Below are 23,359 nucleotides of genomic sequence, written 5' to 3'. Positions count from 1 at the left end.
AAAGTAGGGGCAGATGTCCTCCAAACTGTCCTTGAATCCCGTGACTGCCAGAGTCAGGATCACCAGAATTCTCCAGAATTCTCCCGTGCCCACCCTCTACCCCAACACACAAATGGCTCCTTCTTACAGATTAATTATTAAAATTCCTGCATCACTACTCAGTTTCCCGCGTTTTTCAAGAGTCTCGTTTGATGAACAGGGTGTGTGCGTCCCCAGCAGAGTGCTACAATTTAGCTCTGTCTCTATTTGCATGGAATTGTTCACTTCTTTGCTGATGAGTTTTCCAGACTTAATAATTGGGATGCAGGGTCTGAATTTCATTATTCGGGGAGAGAAACATCTTTTCCCAGCTTCTTTTCTTTCTTTTCTAGGAGACGCAGTCTTGTACTTCATTAGCATGGCTCAGCTGTTAAATTTTGGGACTTTGCTGATCAAACAAAATGCTTCCTGGAGTGGGAGACGAGGCTCTGCAGGCATCCTTGTTGGTCTGCATAATTCAGCCGTCATGGTGGCCCTCAGAATTGATGGGGAGGCTTCACTGGCTGTCCAGGGAGATCTCCAAGTCCACAAGGGACGTTCTGGGAACATCCCCAGTCATCGCTGATTCATTCCTCTAGCATTGCTTAGCTCGGTTACTCACAGGATGTCCTGTAGAATAAATGCACGGCACTGACTCCAGCCATCGGCGCGTCCCACAGGCTACCTGAGCGAACGCTCATGCTCATCTCCTCACACTGGAAGAGACTCTTAACCCAGCTTATTATTGTCCTGGTTTGTCCCTGAACTTCACCCAGCATGATGGTTCCCAATACAGATCTGATCAAGGCAGTGACACTCCCCCAGTCGCGCTCAGAGACATGAGGCATCTTCAGGCTCGTTGCTATGGCGAAGGAACAACAGTCACCAACAAGGGCTGTCAGAGTTTTCCACCCATTCAATGAAGGGCTGGAGGAAGCTGTGTGTCTACCAATGTTGGCTTGAGTGGGTTGAACACTGCCAAGGAGAGGGGTATTTCTTTGCAATGGAAGCACCAGGAGATTGCCACCTTTGGACCAAGTGGTCCGATGGGTTTGTGGGAGAGCATCGACGTGCCACCCTAGCCTCCTGGCGGAACACAGCAGGAAATACCCAACCCATCTCTGAAACCCGTGGCTAACAATCTGAGTGTGAATCTTGGGGCTCTATCATGGCTGGCGGTCAGGACAGGGAGGGAGGAAGGCTGGTTTTTGGAAACACATTGAAAGATGTTACAAAAGAACTGAAAACAATAATTCTGGGATGGGAGACAGCCTATCAATCTCTCAGCTCATTCTTTTCAAGATAAGTAGATAAATTAATAAATTAATAAGCAATGACATGAAGACAAGAAAAAAGCAAGATGACAGGTTTAGTGTGGAAAAGAACACCAAGAGACACAAGGCGACAGGAAAATCTGGCCTGGATCCTGCCCGGGGGGCCGGGGAAAGAGAGTGCCTGAGCCAGCTGGTGGGAAGATGGCTCTGCTTCCTGAACCTTGAGACTACCAGACAGTTCCCTCGTTCTCTGGACAGAGACACAGGGAGACGCGGCCACACAGCCCCCAGGCGGCAGGTTTCTTGGCGGACAGTTCACGGCAGTGACACCCATCTGTGCTGCTCTGTACATTTAAAATGAATCATCACACATAGTTAGGGCAAAAACACATGCCCTGCTGAAGGAAGCCGAGTGAGGCCGGTGGCCCACATGCACGGCGGGACACGGGCTGTGGTGGGAGACGGTACCATGGGGAAAAGCTGGGCAAGGCACACGGCACATGCGACTCCAAACAAGGAGTTCACTCAAAAATAAATGCTTTAAGGATAAATGTTAAAGAACTAGAGGAGGAAAACAGCAAATGGATTAAAAAAAAAGAGCAAAGATGAAACTGGAACAGAGGAGGCCCTGGGTGTCAGGTGACTCGGGATCCCTTGGAGGCCTCCACAGGACCTCCTCCTCCCTGAGCACAGGGTCTTTGCACGGGCACCTACCTACAGACCTTGTTCTTCTCTGCAGAGATGGCTAACCATCCCCTGGCCCTGTCCGCCTGGTGGAGGGATGCTTTCAGAGCACAGTGATTTCAATTGACTGACCATCCCTGATTAACTGCGGCGTTCTCCTCTGGACCATGAATGAAGAAGTCACTGTGAAAGAATTCTGTGCCTCAGAACCACCGTCCAGAGGACAGCCATCACTTTGTCTGTACCGACAGGAAGTAAGCTCCAGGGGGCGGAGCCTGGTTCTCTTCCCACCCAGATGCTCATCCTTGGAGCATTCAGGTCATCATCCCTCAGTGCCTGCCCACCATTCGGCCTGGTGCCTGTCCCCTGCATGCCCCTTGCCTGCCCTCTGTGCCTCAGTGCCTTGAAGACCCCTCCAGCTTCCTCTACAACAGGGCGTTTTGTAGCTGGGTCTCTCACCTTGCTAGCATTCTTGCTTCCACAATGACCAGAGACATGCTTATCATTCCCAGCAAGTCAGAGGCCAGACAAAGTCAGAGGCCAGAAGGGGAAGCACTTCGTCTCCCGGCCCGGCCTGGCCGGGCCAGAGTGAGGGGTTCCAGGAGGACAGGGCCGAAGCTGTGCAAGGAGGGGAAGGAATCCCAGCAAGCGCTCCCATGCCAGGCTGAGGTACAAAGGCACCTGGAGATCCAGCCACACAGATGCAAGTCAGCTCCAGCTGCCGGGCTGCGGGTGAGCGAGCCACGGCACCCCGGCTGACCTCCCTTGTTCTGTCCTCGGTTGTCCACTGGCCCTGGGTAGGTCCTCCTTCACTTAGTCACTCTACACACACACACACACACACACACACACACACACACACACACACACACACACACACACACACACACACACACACACACACACACACACACACACACACACACACACACACACACACACACACACACACACACACACACACACACACACACACACACACACACACACACACACACACACACACCGCCGAAAAGCTCCCAAAGTATAATAGGAAGAAGCCTGTCGGTCTTTGCCCAGGATCCTGAAAAGGAGTCTTAACTCCCTGACAATTTCCTGAGTGACAGGAATTCACAGTGAGCCACGTGTGTCCCCAACCGAGCCATGTCAGTGCGGGGCAGGGCGAGGCTGCTCAGCGTAAGAATGAGAAATAGAGGAAGAAATTGAGGAAGGGAGGATGCTAGGACTTTCAGAAGAGACCGGAGGCGCCTCTGGGCTACTGAACTGGTCGGGGTGCTGAGAGGTCAGAGGTCAAGAGAAGATACCCATGCCCCTGATCTACCTTGCCTTGTCACATGCTGCTTTTCCTTTAAGATTCCATCCAGCCTTGTAGCCTTAATAACAAACCAGCACACAGAAGCCCCTGGGTTCTGTGACTCACTGAGCCCAAGCTCACGGGCGCCCCTGATGCACTGTTGTGTTAAACAGGGTATAGGAGCACATGCTTATAACGTATTGGTCAGCACAGCTGGCCCCTGCCACCTGTGGGGTCTGAGGCTAACTTGAAGTAGGTGGTGTTGGAGGATGGCTCAGAACCGGAGGTTGTCAGCTGTGTTCTTCAGCCCGCCATGAGGTCAGGGGCAGCACTGGGAGAGAATGTACAACAGGCAGCCAGAGGACAGCGTTCTCTGGGAAGTTCTGAGCCCTCAGTGTCCCTTCTGCAGGGCCACAAGGTTTCTGGGCCAGTTCCCTGCTTCCATCCCTGATATGAGCATTGAGCCCAGGACCACAGAAGCCATGGGACAGAGTCGTACTTACAGTGCAGAAGAGTCTGGATACAGGGGTGACTCTGTCCTGAGGCGGGTAGGCAGACAGGTTGGCCTTCACAGGGAGGGGGGTTGACAGGGACTAGTCCAGCCCTTTTCCTTTCTGGATCAGTCTGTCCCCTGTGAGTATTCCCTCACTAGTGTAGAGTTAAAGGGCCATTTGAGAGGCTGTATAAGCAACAGCCCTGTGGCCCGTGACAATGTCGGTGTGATCTGTTCGGGAATGATTCCCTAATCATGGTGGTTTAGGCTCTTTTCCTATCGGAACACTAATTAACTTTCAGTTATTTCACATGAAATGATCTTTTTGTTTTTGTTTTTGTTTTTTGGTAGTTAGCAGAGTAGAAAAAAGTGCTAAAAGACTCTCTACATATAGTTAATGGATAGGAACACATTTTACAAAGGTTCTGAAAGATTAACAACAATAAAAAAAATGTTTACCACAGTTGCATCCTGAATTTGAGATATCCAAATCACAAAAGCCATTTTGCAACGGAAATCAAATTGTCTGCAAAGAATTGATTTTCTCAACTGCTGTGTCTATGAAAAAAAAAAAAGTCCCTGGGGAAATTAGGACACACTGTGGAGTAAGTATCTGATTCTCACTCTGAGCGAGGGAGAGGCCCATGCTTAGAATTTGGCAAAGTGCAGTCATTTTGAAACACCTCGCTGAATAACCACCTTTCACAAAACACTGAAGCTACCTTAGTGATGGCCAGTTTAACAGCACACATGAGAGGTCTGTAACATGTGTTTGTGTTGCTTCTGACCAGGCGACCTCTCTGATATTGCACAAATTGTTAATGGGCATCCACAGTCTTCACTCTGCAAAGTTTACCACCCAGCCTGGAATGCAGTTTTGACCTGTATTCTTTCCACTGACCAGACGTAGGGACATAATTGAGACATATTTTTGCTATTAAAAGCTACACATATAAAACATGATTCTACTATGCCTTGATTTCAAACAAATCCTACCTTCTAATATAGCCAAAATATTTGAGTAGGCCTTTACCATGAACTACACAGTAATCTTAAGGAAAACTAAAAACTACAGATATACAAATAGGTACATATTCTTATTCTTGAACCCTGACTTTCAATTAAGGGAAAGTGCTGTGATTTTGATATATACATTTCTTTTTGTTCTTAGACTGACTCTCTCTCTCTCTCTCTCTCTCTCTCTCTCTCTCTCTCTCTCTCTCTCTCTCTCTCTCTCTCTCTCTCTCACTTTCTCTCTCTCTCTTACTCTTTCTCCATCTAGCCCTCTTGGCAACAATAAGGAAATTTGTCATAGAATCTTCTGAAAAAAAAATCATTAAAAACCAATCTCTTCTTTCCATCGTTTTTTTTTTTTGTTTTTTTTTTTTTTTGGGTCCAGTCGTGGGGCCTGAACTCTGGGCCTGGGCGCTGTCCCTCAACTCTTCAGCTCAAGGCTAGCACTCTACCATTTGAACCACAGCACCACTTTTGGCTTTTTTCTTTTTGCTTATGTGGTGCTGAGGAATCGAACCCAGGGCCTTGAGCATGTAAGGCAAGCGCTCTACCACTGAGCCACCTTCCCAGCCCCTTTCCATCCTTTAATAAGATAAAGGTTGGGTACAAGAAACCATGTTCTGGGGGCAGCCTTTGGAGGGGATCTGTGGGTATTATAGAGGGACCGTCAGGCCCTTAGGCCTAGCATCAGGAATCACGTCAGCTTCCCATCAGGAGTTGTGCCGGCAGGTTTGGTTACAGCTCTGCAGAGGACACTGCCATATGGCAAGGTAATTTGAGGTCACTAGGGAGGAACCTCCGAAGCATTAAATCTCGCCCCATTATACTTTTCTTAATTAAGCTGCATCATAGTTTTATCTGGGATGACTAGAGAGTTATCTGCAGAAATATGATGAGTATCAATGACTAGAGCTAATTAATAACAGTGTTTGGCCATGCTCTATGAACCAATAAAAACAGAAGCCACTAGCCGACCATGTGTGAGTGAGCCACAAGCACAGGACAGGACACCACGACCAGAACAGACGAGATTCTTCTGGCCTAGACACTAAGACATCCTCTAGGTCAGCATCAGCTACCCGTCAACAACTCAGAACCCTCATCCTATTAGACACATGCTTTGCCTACACTGAAATCAATCAGAGCAAGTGTTCACTTGAAAATCTACTAAAAATGGAAATGCTGTCATTTTCTGCTGCCCTTGCTGGCCCCACATACAAGTGCGTGAAGAGGAGGGCGGGACACTCACCACGACATCCGTCCTCATTTTCCCGAAAGTCTTGATCAAGTGAGCGTAGTGGTAATCCTCCATCTGGCGTAAAATAGCTGTCATGCAAGCGACAAAGTTGCCCTGCAAGTGGATGAAAAGACAGTATTAGATGGGCAAGAGAAGACTGCTCCTGGGAGAAGTCCACACCCAAGGGTCTGGCATTAAACAATCAGGGAGAGAGATCAGAGACCCCAGATGGAAGCCAAGCCTCACTCAAGGCCAACCAGCCAAAGTACCAGTCACTTGAACCTCTGGACATTTATTTTGGGGGAGAGGGTCACTTAGGATTAGAAGAATATGATATTTCTTTCTCATAATTGCATTAAATGTTTCCTGAGATAAGGTTTTCCAATTTGGAAAAAAACTTTAAATTTTATTTCTTGTTAAAACTACATACAAATTAATCTCAGACTTGTAATCCTGGTCAGTCATGTTCTATACTTTTTTTGGAAATGTGCAGCCAGGCCTTATTATCAGGCAAAATGTGTACACAGCCCCTCCTCTCGGGCCATGGCAAAGACAGGTCTTTTATTTCTCCAAATCTGCCTGTGTCCCTGTTGGCCAATTTAGAGGCAATCACCACCAACTCTACAGTGAGTTATGGTGCAATTCTCCTCCTCAGGAAGGGAGGAAGGGAGAGGTAGGCTCATCGAATGTCAAGTGGGAAAGAAAGGAATTCCTCATACAAGACATAGCTGGCTGGAAAGGAGAAGGAGCGGGAAGAAAGAGACCAAGGAACAAATCAAGGCAGAGGAAAAGGAAACACACCCAGCTGTTAGCAAACAGTGGTGTCTGGTCCATGTGGTTGTGGGCACACAGGTCCCCATGTGTGCCCTAACAGTTGTTGACTTCTTATTGTGTGTGATGAGCAGGGAGGAGGGAAGCCTGCTACTATGAACGGCAATTTCTTACTTCCAGGTGGGTAGTTGACATCATAGACACTTTTTGCCTCTTAGATACGAACTCCAAAGTTAATGATATTTTTAAAAACACAGGATATATATTTTATCCTTATGAAACCAGTAAAAGTCTGTTAGAATTAAAGGACGAGACACAGTTTGAGACACATCCCTATTTTTTCCCTAGTAAATGAGCTCCCAAATTGCATTCTTTTACTCACTCTATTTTTTCCAGCAATATATTTGAATGCCTAAATGACTTTTATATTAATTTGGAAGATAACACTCCACGGCGCAATGTTAACGTCCAATATTTTCTCCAATCCATTTTGTATCTATACTATCCATACACGCTTCCAAATGAGTCCTCCAAGGAGGCATTACATAAATTGAACAAATACAATAATGATGATATGGTATCTTCCATTTGCCCAGAAATGTAAATTATTTGTGAATGATGATAATTGCTGAGATTTCGATTCCATGTTGGTGGTATTTGGGGAAAGAACTAAATAATGCTTGTTTTGCATTGGAGAAACCATTAGTAAAGTGGTAAAAATGGCTATTTATGAATATGAACTTTTGAAAGTCATAAATATTGGGCATCTCATCAGGCTACAGAACAGCTGTCTTCACATCTGGATGTCCCCTGAGCTGCCAATCCTTGCACTGTCATCTCCATGGTGTTCTTGTGTTAATCAAGCCCTGTCTTGGGGCCATGAGAACCACACCTCCCTCAATCACAACAGACTGGCTTCCAGACCCGGTTGCAAACAACATAACTGAGTCTCAAATTTCACCCTCTGAAGAACAAATGCTAAAGCTGGGTGAGCAACCTGCATTCCAGGGCTGTGAGGGAGGTACTTTTCAGCTGACCTAATTTCTTTCCTTCTCATCCCAAGGCAGTTTTTAATTCTTCTTACCGAAGTCTGAGGCTACAGCTACTGACCACCACCAGGGAGAGGTGAATTGTCTCCCAGAGAACAATGGAAGAGGGAAAGGAAGAGAGAAACCTCCAGAGCAGTAGATCCAGATTCCTGAGCGATGAAGCCATCTGGGACTGTCTCCTTCCTGGGACATGAGCTTTCTAGGAAGTCAGTCCTACATCTATCCAGGTACACTGAATAGAATTCAAATGAATTCTGAAGGATAACAGAGCCCAACTATGGAGATTCACATTTTACAACTGATGAAAAAAGCAAGTCAATGAGTCAGTGAACTGCGGTCAGAAGCACTATACCAACATGCTCAACTTAAAATACCAAGTGGGAAGGAGAAAGCAAAGAAAGTCCTGAAGGGGTTCAGGCAGGCTAAGGGCAAGGGCTGAGAGTGACATCAGGGAGCATACCTAGTCCGCCTCCAGTCAGGCCAGGGATCTGCACGGGGCACAGACACACTTCACTTAGTAACATGGCCACCACCACGCTGAAGTTCCCCCCGACGTGAAGAACAGAGAGACTGAGCTGATACCTACAGTGGAAACCACAAAGACAGAGCAAAACCCGCAAACTAGTCCTGGGAAAATGGAAAAAGAGCCACTCAGAGTCTTCCCTCAGCATGCATGGAAATGTCACCGAAAAGGCAGCCAAATGGCCCTGATTTAATGAAGATGGAGACTAATTAGAGCAGGCCCTGCCAGGACAGGCCAGGGGCTTCTCCATGACTTAAGAGGAGCATCTCCCAGCAGCCTACATGCCCTCTTTACTTAACCTAAGGAAATGGGCCAAAAGCAATTTGTCCTGCGTGCGCAGTGTGTCCTTTCCTGGAGGAAGCCAGTCTTGCTCATTTAGTTCTTTTCTAAGTGGGAGCCTGGGAGTCCATGAGGACAGGAGTGAGTTACAAGTCAGTGTTCTTCCATGGAAATGCTGCCCCTTCCCTTGCTGCCCTGCAGGCTGGGGTCCCAGTTGTTTCACAGGGGAAGCACAGCCAATACTGTAAAGTTTCAGTGCCCCATGAAGATGGGACCCCACACACCTCACTGTGCTTCCTAAGGGTAAGGTGCACAGGCATTTATGGAAGCTGCATTAGGAACAAAGTTGGAGGAGAACTGAAAACTTTAGTTCTGCACAGGTAGCTCATACCCATAATCCTTGCTACTCAGGAGGCTGAGATCTGAGGATCACGGTTCAAAACCAGCACAGGAAGGAAAGCCCATGAAACTCTTATCTCTAATTAACTACCATAAAGCTGGAAGTAGAGGTGTGGCAAGTGGTAAAGTGCTAGCCTTGAATGGAAAAATCTAAAGGACAATGCCCTGGCCCTGAGTAAAAACCCTAAGACCAGCATGCGTGCACACACACACACACACACACACACACACACACACACACACTCTCTCACACACACATATACACACATACCATTTAATCTATATTCTTTAACTGATTTTTTACGTGCATTTAGGAGTGGGTATACTCAGAGGTAGGTTGGTGTCAGGCCAGGAGGCTGGGGGCGGAGCCCAGCTATGGAGCAAAAAAAAAAAAAGTAATTAACTTAATAAAAATAAATCCTCAATCTGTGACTTCAAAGCAATGCAAAGTAAGGGCAGGGAAGTCAAGATATACTTGCAGGAAATTTCAAAACCAGGGCATTAACTGCCTGATAAACAAAAAAATGTGAACCTCATTAGTAATCAAGATGAAAATGATACATCATTATTTGCTGCCAAAATAGCAAAGAAGGATTTAAGTGACTCTGACGCGAAGAAGGGTACACGAAATGAGGACTCTTGTACACCGCTGGGGGGAGTGAAAATTGCTCTAACCTTTTAAAAAGCCAGTTGTTGGCAGGTTTGAAAAGCTTTGGGGTGGGGGGGAAATACTCATCTCCTTGGTAATTTTACTTCTAAATAACCCACCTAAAGAGAATTCAAAATAGGAAATTTTATGTCCAAAGATGTCCACTGTACCACTAAAAATATCTAAGCATCCAGTGCAATAAATTGTATAAGTAATATGATGTTATGTGGGTTGCAGGGTAAAATATGGGATGCTCACTTCAATTTGAATCTCAGATAAACAACAGTGTCCCAAATATTGTTTTGAAAATACTGCACGGGTTGCATACAGAGGAAAAAACAAACAAAAAATTGTTGTATAGCCAGGTGCTGTAACCCTAGTTGTCTATTTCATGCTTGTAATCCTAGCTACTCAGAAGATTACGATACGAGGATCTGGACAGACAAATCCATGTGAGATTCTTATCTCCCCAAACCCAGCAAAAAACAAGAAGTAGAGACATGGCTCCAGTGGTAGAGCACCAATGTTGAGAAAAAAAAATAAAGCTAAGGGACAGCGTACAGGCCCTAAGTTCAAGCCCCAGTACTGGTATACACAAACACACAAACCAGTTGTTTACCTGAAGCTCAAATGCAACTGTCATTCTTTTAAACTTTTATTTTGCTAAAATCAAACAACTGTGAGATCATGTTACAAGGAAACATATAACCTTTAAACATTATGCAAACGTGTTGCATTTTAATAGCTCTAGCATGAACAAGTATTGGAGGAACAGAACTAGAGACAATTATATGTACATACCATAGATGACTCTATATAGCACAGGAGAAATAAAACAACAACGAAAACTGGGTAAGCATTCCAAAAGACTCCAGATAATCCACAGGGAAGGAAAATGCACCCCAATTATTTTATTACGTAAAAAACATAATACCACTTTAAAAGGTGGTCCGGAAGAAAGGGGTGCTCTGTGCAGAGGGCTGCTCACCCTGCCCCGGAAGCGGTGCTCTGTGCAGAGGGCTGCTCACCCTGCCCTGCATCTTCCTTGTCCGGTCTCTTATCCTCTGGCCCCTCTCACAGGCCATGCACCACTCAGATCTGTCTCCCACCACAGACAGCATCCCCGATTGCAGGAGCCCTCTGACGGCTGCGCTCAGAACGCCAGGCCTAAAACCTTTAACCGCAGGGCAGTGGGAAGGTGGATGGGTGGCAGGGGCCTGGGGCAGAATGGAGGACAGGGCAAGGCGAGGGCAGAGGGCACGGAGATTGAGGTAGAACACGGACAAGCAAAACACAGGAAGGATGAGGGGCAGGTGGAGTGTGGACAGGCAGGATGGAGGACGGGACACGGAAGACTAGGACTGAGCATATATGTGAGGAAGCCGGGGACAGCAAGGAGCCAGCGGCCCTGGCAGCCGGGTGAGTCACATTATGTCACGTGCAGAAGCAAAAGGTTGAGAAAAAGGCAGCATGGAGGGAGAGTTGAAAGGCCCTGAGACCTAGCTGTTCAATGGGGATTTCGTCAGCTGGGCTGAAGTTAAGGCCCACAGGCAGGCATGAGAGTTAGCGGAAAGAACTCGAGGACCAACTCCTAGCCTTGAGGTGTCGTGATGGAATACGGAAAGGCCAGACAGGCGCTGTGCTTGGTAATTCCATCAGCTGGCTTTGAGCTACCTCGACCGTCTGGAGCTCTGTCACAGGAAGCACATCTGTGCATACACGCATGGCACATCTGTGCATACACGCGTGGCACAGGCCCTAAGGCCAACACATGCTCAAGTTCCAGACTCTGCAAGGCCTTTGGGCCATTCCAAAGCACTGGAACTGTGGAAAAGAATCAACCCAGAAACATGAAGTGAAGAGGGAAGATGCCAAGTTTGAATAAAAGGTGTCAATAATTAGGATGATGGAATAGGGGACAACTCCCAGGGATTTCCTAGGTGGTCTTGGTTTCAAACAAAATTAAGCATTTTTCACAAGGGCAAATATTTTGAGGAGGAAATCTCCTTTCAATGCCTAAATTAAAAATACATCAATGAAAAGAAGCTTATTTCATAATCATCATTAAAAGCTGAATGAAAGAAATCACCCTGTGACACTGAAAAATATGTTACAATACAACCCTGGGAAATGTGTGTAACAGAGCTGGGAGATATTTAACTGAGTGAATCCTGAATGACTCTCATTTTAGAACATTCAGGCCATGGAAAAGAAGCATTATTAGACTAGAGGATTATGAGGAAAGAATATAGGAAAACATAATATGGTTGAGCTAAGTCTTCAGTTTCAAAGTCAGGGGTGGGTTGAAGCAAAGAATTATGGATACGTTTTGGTACTGATAGGCAAAAGGCCTATGTAATAAAGTCTTTCTGTTTTCTACACAAATGCTAGTGTGAAACATTCATATGATCTATTTTCTATGAAGACATTTTCAAAAAGAGAAAAACAGGAAGTCCAAAACCAAGAGAGAAAAATCTCCAAATGTCACCAAGTAGTCTGAAGTCTGCCTAAATCTACTTAGGAAGGGGGTGGGGGGTTAACAAATTGAAAACAATTACCTCTGAGTCCTTACAACTGACAGCAGGAAGCATGTGTCAAATACAAGAACGCAGAGGGCCAAGAGCCGGAGAGGAGAGTCCATGAGAGAATTCTGGACTCTGCAAAGCAGAGGGCTTCACTGCTCAGGTACCAATGAACTCACGGCAGGAAGGAGGGGAGATTCCTGGCTTCAAATCAGAGGGAGACTCAGACAGACACTGGAGATGGATGCCAGGAAGTCAGAAGTTAAGGCTGCACGTGAGATGAAAACAATGGCAGCAGTGGCCTTCACAAACGACCTCTCACGTTGTCGCCCACTCTCAACATGGCAGCGAGGCCCACCCCACCCTATTAAAGAGAGAGAGCAAGGAAAATCGTGGCATGGGGGACACTAACCACGGCGCTTGGGGGCACTCAGCCAGCCCACGTCACACTGCCAGAGGCACTTGACTCTGTACTCTGGGCTCTCGCTGGTAAGCCAGGAGTTGATTTTAGGGCCTCAACGAATGAAGTTCTCCAATTAATAAACAAACAAGTCAGAACTGAATTCAGAGAAGAGAAAGGAAATGCAGAAAATACGGTAGAATTTGAAGAACTCTACTATCCTCAGGTTCACACAGGATTGTATCCATGAAACAAGGCGATGATGATATAAAAAGAAAGAGTCCAAGAAAGAATTCTCAATTATAAATTTGAGAGGATTTACAATATGCTGACAGAAATAGACATAACAGCTGTGTGAATAAAACCAACCCCAAGATACCACCTCACCCCAGTCAGAATGGTCCACATCCCTAATTCAGCCGACGACAAATGCTGTGGGATGTGGGAAAAGAGGAACCCTATCGCACTGCTGGTGGGAATGTACACTAATACAACCACTTTGGACAGCAGTCTGGAGGGTCCTCAGAAAGCTAAATATAGACCTCCCCTACCACCCAGCCATCCCACCCCTAGACATCTACCCTGAGCAACAGGAACCAGGATACAAAGACACATGCACCTTCACGTTCATTGCTGCACTGTTCACAATAGCCAAGATATGGAAACAACCCAGATGCTCTACTACAGATGAATGGATCCCAAAATTGTGGTACCTATGTACAATGGAATATTTTGAAGCCATTAAAAGGACAAAATAATTGCATTTGCAAAACAATGGATGGAACTAGAACAAATCATTTTGAGTAAGGTAAGCCAAGATCAGAGAGACAAACCACATATGGTCTCCCTGATATGTGGATGTTAAATCCAAAATGCAAGGAGCTATGACAAAGTAAACAGGACTCAAGAAACAAAGGACATCTCCTTAATTTGTTATATAATTTCTAAATGACTCCATGTTCTTGAGTCATATATATACATATATATATACATACATACACACACACACACATATATATACATATATACATATATATGCACATCTGAGGGAAGCAAGGAGGAGGGCATAGAATCAGAGGGAAATGGGAAAATATACAACAGAGGGGCCCATCAACTGTATTGAACATTGATGAAGATGAACTAAGCAACTCTGACCAAGATAATGACAATTTGTCTTGTGAAGGTTAAAGTGTGTTTGTGACTTTAACTAAGTATCACTATCTTACAATACTGTGAAATTTATGTAATCTCTTAATCTCAATAAAAACTGGAAATAAGAAAATGGACCAGGCACCAGTGGCACACATCTATCATCCTAGCTACTCAGAAGGCTGAGATCTGAAGAATTACAGTTTCAAGTCAGTCTGGGCAGGAAAGTTCAGAGGCTCCTTAAAATAAGCAAGGCTAAAGGTAGCATTTCTTAAATGGTAGAGATCCACTCTGGCCTGGGTTAAAAATCCCTAGTAAGATCAAAAAGAAAGAAAATAAGAAAGTCACAGTCTATGTAAGCAATTAAATATCTGATTATTAGGAATTCCAAAAAGAATAAACACCAAAAATAGAGAACTAAGAGACATCTTTGACAAAATGACACAGAATCTACTATTAAATTATTAAGCTTAGTAAGTTCAACAGATTTCAGGAAGCAGGCAAATGTATGAAAACATTCTATGCACAAGCAAGTGGCAATGCAAAAAGCAATCTCAGAAAACAACTCTGTGAACAAAGTCATCAAAAAGAATAAACTAGAAATGTTTCACAGGAAGAACTTGATACCCCTGCAAACTGAATGTTAACAATGGAAAATATTGTTAAAACAAATTTAAGAAGGATTCAATGCAAAATCATGCCCTGTATGTGGACCAGTGACATTGCTGAGCCAGGCCCGGTCTGCAGCCCCATCCTCACATTCAACGTTAGTGCAATCACAATGCCCAACTGACTTCTCTGGAGAAACTGAGCAGCCAGGCTAGAAGTGCCCATCCAGAAGTGCTCACCACAGACCAATGTGTAGGGTCAGGAAGGAGGCTACCCACAGTCTAAGGGAAGAGGTCCAGGGAGAAATGGGGAGTACTGATAATGGGTACAGGTTGTGTTTAGGGGTGATGAATGTACTCTAAGATTAATTCTGGTGATGAGCAACTAGGTCAATGCACACACACACACACACACAGACAGACAGACACACACACACACACACACACACACACACACACACGCCACTGAACTGTATACTTTAAATAAAAAACTCAGTGTTAAGTGAGACATATCACAAAGCTTAATTTAAAAAAAATCAAAGATGTTAAATTAAAGGATATAAGACAATTTCACCAAACAGGTATGCATATCATGAAGAGTCCACAGTGAACAAGCATTCTATACCAAAAACGAAGCCCATGAATTGTGATCGCTCTGCCCTGGGAGAGCGATGGAGAAGACAGCTCAGAGGGTTGTATTTCAAGATATGTTCAATTACTTGCCTTCATAAACTGCATGTTATTTTACTCAGATTTAAAGTACTAATAACTATTATAAGGATAAATGCATGTGACATGATCCAAATTATTTAATTCCAATAACTATGTTCTTGTACTCTATATACATATGAATATATCTTATACAAAGGCAATGTATTTTATATTAGTGTGTTACTCTTTGTTTTGATCTACTTGTCAGTTTCATCTCATCTGGAATTCCTCCCTCAGTCTCCTGTTAGGTCTGACTGGCCGTCGAGATCTCTGAGAAGACACAATGATCAAAACTATGGAAGGAACAATGCAGTAAGATAAAGATGAAGAGGACGGAATGGCATGTAACACACATGAAAAGCTATGAGTTGCTGCTGTGACCCACACGTTTACTTCTTGTGCTGTTAATTAAATGTTTGATTAAGCCCAGGACATAATAAACCTTGGAACTGGGTACCATCATTACATCTAACAGAGAGAGCTTACATCATGGCTTGAACTTTCTAGACCTTTCTTATAACAAGTGCAAAATAAGGGCTGACTTTTCTTTTTCTTATCTAAAAAATATTCAATCCCATAATATCATTATTAAATTTATGACTAGTATTCATTTACTTCTTTTAAAAAATCTTGTGATTTCCTCATTTTATAAAGCCCCACTGTGATGTTTCTAAAAAGATATTATGCCAACCTGTAAATAGAATTGTTGAGCGCTATATTTGCTATTAACCATTTTAAACTACTAGCAAGAAAATTAAAAATTAAATTCAAATTGAGTGCTTGGTTATATTCATAGAGAACCAGTATCTCTTATCATTTCACACACTATAAGCAAAGAAATTTAATTTTAAAAACAAAATCAATTTTATTTTTACAGTGGCAGTAATTGTAGACAGATTTTTAATAGCTATATACCAAAAGAGAATATTTGGACATTAACGTACCCATAGCAATTATTTGCCAACTTATTCAATGTAATCATTTAAATACCTAGTCACATTTGCTATGGATGATAAAAAAATGAAGTATAAAATTATACTTTATGGTAGAGTGAATATACTTTGTATGAATTCTCTTAACATAATTCATGGGATGCTAACCTAAGACAGAGAATACAGCAGACAATTTTATATTTTATTTTTATAAACCCAATAAATCAGGTAATATTGGAGCCTTAGAGAATTGAGGATTTTACAAGTCTTATCAGAAGGTATACAGCATCAATAAACAGAGAGTCATAGAAGCAAGAATAATTCATCCCTAATAAACTCCTGTTATCAAAGAGGGAAATCAATAGGACCACGTGTTTTATGATTGACTTCTGAACCTAAAGGCACCATCATGATCACCGCGATGGAAGTGGAACCTCTTCCTTAGCTAAGAGGGATGCATGGCTGGCACAAGGATACAACATGCAGCTCAAGGCACCTTGGTTGGATAAGGTCATGAGCAGAAATGTCCCCAACACCAAGTGTTAAAAATTAGCAAGTCAAAAGGAAGGGGAATCCCTTAAATACGTCCTTTAAATACTGCATAACAGAATACAATCTACGACAAGGTATTTCTCACGAAGTGATTATTTCATATAATAGATACACGCACGGTAGAGGGTGGAATGCTCAGGTACTGCATGTATAATTCCACAGGACAATGGATAGCTTGTCTGCTTAAAATTATGTAAGATATCAAAGTGATTTTAGGGAGAACCTTTCAACATTTATTTTCAAATGCACCCACTCTGCTGGGGTGTGACTCTGTGGTGGGGATCCCAGAACCCCTCCATCAGGTTTGTGGAACAAAGCATGAGAAGCAGAGCCAGGTCTGGTGTGGGGGGGGGGGGAAGGGGGAGGCGCTGAGGGAAAGGGCAAAAGGGTGACATTCAGACTGGGCGGGGTCTGATCAAGAGCATTGCCGAGGAACCAGCCACAGCTGCCCCCCAGACTCCAGGACCATGTCAAGGGGCACAGAAGAGGCTTGTGTGTTGGCTAACCAGGCCACATGTGTGGGAGACAACTGGGACTATCTAATGTCAAATGGCCAATGAGCATGTAGGAATGGACCCACTGAGTGAAAGCACAAATCTACATGTCTGCGCGTGCGCGCACGCACACACACACACACACACACACGTGGGACATTTTCATACACAATGAATATTACTAGACCAGGCACTGTTGCTGAGAATTTTCAAAGCCTCAGCTAGCATTCTTACTGCTGCTGAGCCACACAGCACAGCTCCACTTCTGGCTTTGTGCAGGTGAAACGGAGGTAAGAGTTTCATGGACTTGCCTGCCCAAACTGGTCTTGACCCAGTATCTTCAGATCTCAGCCTCCCGAGTAACTAACCTTACAGGTGTAAGGCACAGGGAGTCTGGAGGACATTACATTTTCTTAGCTGTCCCTGCTGATTTTGACAGGTGTGAACAGTGCTGTGGGTTCTCTTAGAGCACGAAACCACAGGGCCTCGTGTGTGGTAGGGTCAAGGGATGAGCTGACTTCCGGCCTGCCCACTCACCCTGCGCTCAGCCCACGGCAAGGCCAGCATGAATGGAGTCTAGTGGGTAGCCATGCACAATTTACTGGAATCTTCTTTCACCATCTTTGCACCTATGAAAAACTACAAAATAAAAAGCAGAGGAAAACAACTCTTCGCTACAGCCAAGTGAGAAAAACAGACCTGACGACAATTAAGTAATTGCCACAAGGTTCCGAGTATCTCAAAGGGAAAATATCACAGACTGCCAAGGGAATTCTAAGGAGGAGGCATTTCTGTTTTCATGGAAGGAGCTATTGCTGAATATAGCAGCAGGCGCAGGAGCCACGGTTTGATATTTCCTCTCACACCGGAGTCAGGGCGGCAGTGAAGACACTGGCAGGGGAATGCTCATGCAGGGAGACGTCCGGGCTTTCTGACTTTTGAACACTAAGCTGTTCCATAGGCACTCTTCTCAGTCTGAGAAGGGTTAAAGGATTTGGACCATTCACTGTAGAGATGCACAACGTGGTAAATAAAACACAGCCAACGTGTTAGGAAAGCATGCAAACAGCTGTTTTCCCTGCCAAGGAGAGCGTCCTGATGTCATGCTGCCTCTCTTCCCCTTTCCCTGTCTTGTGCAATAGTTCCACGCGTGCACGGCAGGAATAGTGTGGAAGACAGAGAGGTGGGAATGCCTACCAGACCAAGACAGAGCCTCCACTGCCTCACCTGCAAACCTGGATCCTGATTCTAGAAAGCGGAACTCTCCAGGAGATTCAATTGGGTGTGCATTTATCATTTCTGGCTTGGCCAGGTAGCGGGGAGCACCAGTGAACGGTGGTGACAAAGAAGATGGTGTCAGTGCTCATGTAAATGGACAAAATATGAAGTCATTTGCTACGTGTGTATGATGTGCTTGTGTGTGCATGTGCACATGTGTGTGCATACGTAGGGCTGGAACTCAGGCCCTGAGCACTATCGCTTAGCTTTCTCACTCAAGGCTGAGCTCTACCATTTGAGCCACAACTCTACTTTGGCTTTTGGTGGTTAACTGGAGATAAGAATCTCACAAACTTTCCTGCCCAGGTAACTTCAAACCCGGATCCTCAGAGTTCATTTTCCTGAGTAGCTAGGATTACAGGTGTGAGCCAACTATATCCAGTTAAAATCATGTCTTAAAGTCTCAGAAAACATTTAAAAGTCACAAAATGGCTGAACCCAGGAAACAGTGATGAAAGGATATAATAAAACATTTAAAAAGGAAAGAGAAGCAAATCTAGGTGCCAAAGGTTCATACCTTATAATCCTAGCTACTCAGGAGGCTGAGATGTGAGGATCATGATTCAAAGGCCAGTAGAGGCAGGAGAATCCATGAGATTCATATCTCCAGTTAAACATCGGAAAACTGAAAGTGGAGCTGTGGCTTGAATGGTAGAGTGCTAGCACTGAGCAAAGAAGCTCACAGCCCTGAGTAAAAGTCCTAGGACTGGCAAAAAAAAAAAAAAAAAAGAATGGCAATACCAGGTCATGAATTGAAGACTCCATATTGTTATAATGTCTAGAGTTTTCAAAAAGACAAGAAGCATTTGTATAGAAATTATCAATCCAGTTCCAAACTTTTTATGGAAAACCAGAAAAACATGAAATAGCCAAGGGATGTTGAAGGATACACAGAACCTAGTGTTAAGATTATTACAAAACCACAGATATCAAGAATGTGACAGTAGAAAGATTGCCAGAAACAAACTGACCACAAACAAATGGCTAACTGATTTTCAAGGAAGGTACTGGGAAAAATCTATGTGAAGCAAATGGGCAAAGTAGGAAGGAGCCCCAAATGAAAAGGAGAGAAGAGGAGGTAGAGAGGAATGACCCATGCTCACACCAAGCACAAATATTAACTCAGAAAGGTAATATAGATCCTAAATGTAAAATGTGAAAACCAAGCAAACAAACTTTTCTTCTTCTTCTTTTTTTTTTTTTTTTTTTTTTTTGCTGTTTGGGCCCTGTCCCTGAGCTTCTGTGCTCAAGGCTAGTGCTACACTACTTTGAGCCACAGCTCCACTTTTGGCTTTCTGGTGGTTAATTGAAGATGAGTCTCACAAACTTTCCTGCCTGCTGGCTTCAAAGCATGATCTTTACAACAGTGCCTTGCACCACAAAACTTCTTAAAGAAAATCTTCTGTGACCATGGTTTACACATAGATTTCTGAGAAAAGCCAAAAGAATGAAACAACAACAAAAATGCACTTTGTTAAAATGAATAACTTTTGGTTTCTGAATGTGTTTAAAGATTTGGAGATTCTCTTAAAAACTAAACATAGAACTACCCTATGATGATCAATGCTGGGCCTCTGTCCAAAATATTTCAGTTCAGTATACAATAAAGACACTTGACCATCAATGCACCATTCACCATAGCGAAAGAATGTGATCCGTCCAGATTCACATAGATGAGTGGATCAGAAAAATGTGAAATTAATATATATAACATATATTATATATATATAATGCGCACACACACACAGATATGCAATGAAATTTTACTCATCAAAAAGAATAACATGTCATTTGCGGGGAAATTGTTGGACCTAGAAAAAATTACATTCAGTCAGGCTTAGAGAGACAAATGTTTGCCTCCTATGTGGATCTTAGATCTGAATTACAGACATATATAGAAACATTTAAAAAGAATATAAAGAAGGTATGAAGACTGGTTCCATAGTTGAAAAAAATGTATTTCCAAAGCAAATACTGGATAAAGGCTTTGTAAAGAATTTTCAAAAATCAACTAAAAAACATTTCAAGAGATATTGCACCAATGGCCAAGATACACACGAAAACAGGTTCCACGGCAAGTCCGTAGGAACATACTAATTAAAAGCATAGCAATATGACACGATGCACCAAGTACAATCACTGCTGCTGTAATTTTGGTGAACACTTGGACAGTTTCCCCCACAGTCCTGTCCCCTAACCTTGTGCCCCACCAGCCATCTCAGATGTAGGAGCCAGAACTAGGAAAACACAGCTACAGGAAGACTTCTATGCAAAGATTTCCAAATAATGGACCAAAAAGAAATTTGTGGTAGATGCATTTGATGGAATACTCAGCAAGAAAAGAATAAACTACTAATAAATAAACACAGTGAGTTCTCAAAACACATCATGCTAACAGAAAGAAGCCAGGCACAGAAATGCATACTGTGAATGAATCTACTCCTGTGTCAGAGGGCATGCGAGGTGGTGGTTACAAAAGTATGTATGTGTGTAAGTGTGCATACGTGTGTTATGTGATTGATTAAGGTTGCTTCAGATTCAGAAGTAAAATGGTAGATCTTACTATACAACCTTCCAATATATGAAGACAATTTGAAAACTATCAGTATTCACAAAATGAGGAGTGACACTTCCAGTGATTTCTTTCTTGTGGGATCTACATACAATTAGTACTTGAAATATTAGTACTTTCATGGTTTTGCTACTTCGCATTGCCAATCTTACCTCATTACTCTTATGTGCCAGTGTCTTAAGCATCTATACCCATTTATACTCCAAGATAAGCTTTAGAACCACATTTCTCAGTCTGAAACATGTGCCATTGGAACTCAAATTGTAATTCCACTGAATTTTTAAAGTAATTGACGAGGCTTACAGTACTAGCTTTCCCATTTAGACACATAAACTCATTCTCCATTTGTTCCTATCTATTTTTAGGCCATTTGGGAAAATTTGGAGGTTTTCATCATATGGATTTTAAACAGCTCTTGTTAATTTGGGTTCTATCGGGAGGATCGCTTTGTTCAATATGCTCTTTATATAGGAACTTACAGAATTCTATTACTTACAAAGTTTGTTTGTTTGGGCTTCAGAGAAGGCTTCCAAACAAATCAAAGTAACATCTGTGAATAAATTTGTGTTGTACTTATGTTACTTGTTTGTTACTGAGACTGTGGGGTTTTTTTTTCAACTTTTTATTTACTTTTTAGAATCTCCCTATGTAGCCCAGGCTGGTCCTAAACCTTTTTGCTTTTATACAGGTAGTGGGGCTTGAACTCAGGACCCAGGTGCTATTCCTATACTTTTTTTGTTCAAGGAGAGTGCTCCACTACTTGAGCCACAGCTTCACTTGTGTATTCATTGTGGTTAACTTGAGGTAAAAGTCTCATGGACTTTCTTGTGCAGGTGGCTTTGAACCTCAGACCTAAGTTACCTGAGTAGCTAGGTGTGAGCCAAGGATGCCTGGCTCAACCTTTTGATCTCTTTGTTTCTTCCTCACTAGTGTGAGGATTACAGGCAGGCAATACCACACCCAGATGGGGTGTCCTTTTAATCACATGCAGTCCTACTTCTGTTGCCAGATTTAATCCACAGTCTTGCATATCGGGAAGTCAAGTTACTATCATCACAGCCTGCCCTATGTTTCTCATTGATTTTCATGGGGTTTGGGGCCAATTTTTAACTATGACTTTGAATGGTAGATAAAACTTATTTATGAAGTTAGTTAGGTATTCCTAAGCAAGAGATCAGCTACAACAAAATGCATAAGCCAAATGCATATGACTGAAGATAGAATTAGAAAGCAAGAGTTTCAGTACGAAAAAGCAAGTAGCTCAACAATAAAAGTGAACAACCAAAACCCAATTATATGTATGATTCTAAATTCTTTCAAAGAGGGTCAAAATAGTATAAATAGTATGTGTGTACAAATCAGGTTTTATAGGAAAGAAAGGATGGCCACTCCTTGAGAAAAATACTCAAAATGGTACCTGTATCCCTTGGAAAAACATATCTACTGAAGTATAAAGGGATAGCCATCCATGTCTACATCTATATCTGTACAAGGATATCTATTATATATTGATACTATTCATATTATATATGGATATATATTATAAATAATATGTAATCTAAAATATATATGGATATATATTGTTCTATATAATAGAGATTGTTGTTCTATATAATAGAGATTCATATTATAATATACTATATTATAAAATACTATTATAATATGGATCTCTATTATATAGAACAATGTAAGTTCTAATTTCTATTTCTACACAAAGGTATATTATTAGCCAGGTGCTGGTGGCCCATGCCTGTAAGGCTGAGATCCAAGGATCACCATTCAGAGCCAGCCTGGACAGAAAAGTCCATGATACTTGCATCTCAGTTAAATAGCACGAAGCTGGGAGTGAGTGAAGGGATGACTTAAGTGGTAGAATATCAACCTTAATGGAAATGGCAAGTGCAAACATGAAGCCCTGAGTTCAAGACCCAGCACTAAAACAACAAAAGGAAACACAGTATCAAAACATGAGTCTCCTCACAATTTAGAATTGCTTTTGGTAGTTATCAAACAGCTAACATTCATCATAATGTTGTCCATCATAATTTTAATTAGATAAAAATAGTGCCTTACAGAATAACCTCCCTTAAAATCCACATATTTTGCTGTTTTGTTTTTATTAAATTGTGAGAATCATAGATAATTCAATTACTCCACACAATGCAATGAAGGGATCATGACAGTCCAGTTGACCTGCTCCCAACTCTAGTCACAGGTCATACGGAGAAGAGGCAAACTAGAAGACATTTTGCAACAGATGTTGAATCAAGATTTCTTTTAAAATTTTTTTTATTAATCTTGCTTACAGAAGATCTTAGCAGCTTGCAGCGGAAGGTAAACCCACAGAGTGGGACCATAATGACTAATTTTAATTACTTTCCAGAATCACTACTTGTTTGCAAAATTGAGTATGTTTTTCACAAGCTAATTATCTGGCTACCCAGTTAAAAGTTTGCA

At 43.0% G+C, this 23,359-nt stretch overlaps 1 protein-coding gene across 2 annotated transcripts in view; it reads right to left on the bottom strand.

Moving 5' to 3' along the window:
• Positions 1 to 23,359, bottom strand: part of Dock1 (dedicator of cytokinesis 1) — a 436,098-nt gene that overhangs the window by 149,897 nt on the left and 262,842 nt on the right. For both annotated transcript variants that reach the window (XM_070011394.1, XM_070011393.1), the window contains exon 28: positions 6,027 to 6,128. In XM_070011394.1, coding sequence (XP_069867495.1) covers positions 6,027 to 6,128 — 102 coding nt within the window. The remainder of the gene's footprint in view (positions 1 to 6,026; positions 6,129 to 23,359) is intronic.

Source organism: Dipodomys merriami, unplaced genomic scaffold (genome assembly GCF_024711535.1).
Source record: "Dipodomys merriami isolate MVZ:Mamm:240054 unplaced genomic scaffold, mDipMer1.0.p SCAF_82, whole genome shotgun sequence".
Lineage (NCBI taxonomy): Eukaryota > Metazoa > Chordata > Mammalia > Rodentia > Heteromyidae > Dipodomys > Dipodomys merriami.
This window is presented reverse-complemented; position numbering and strand designations above follow the sequence as displayed.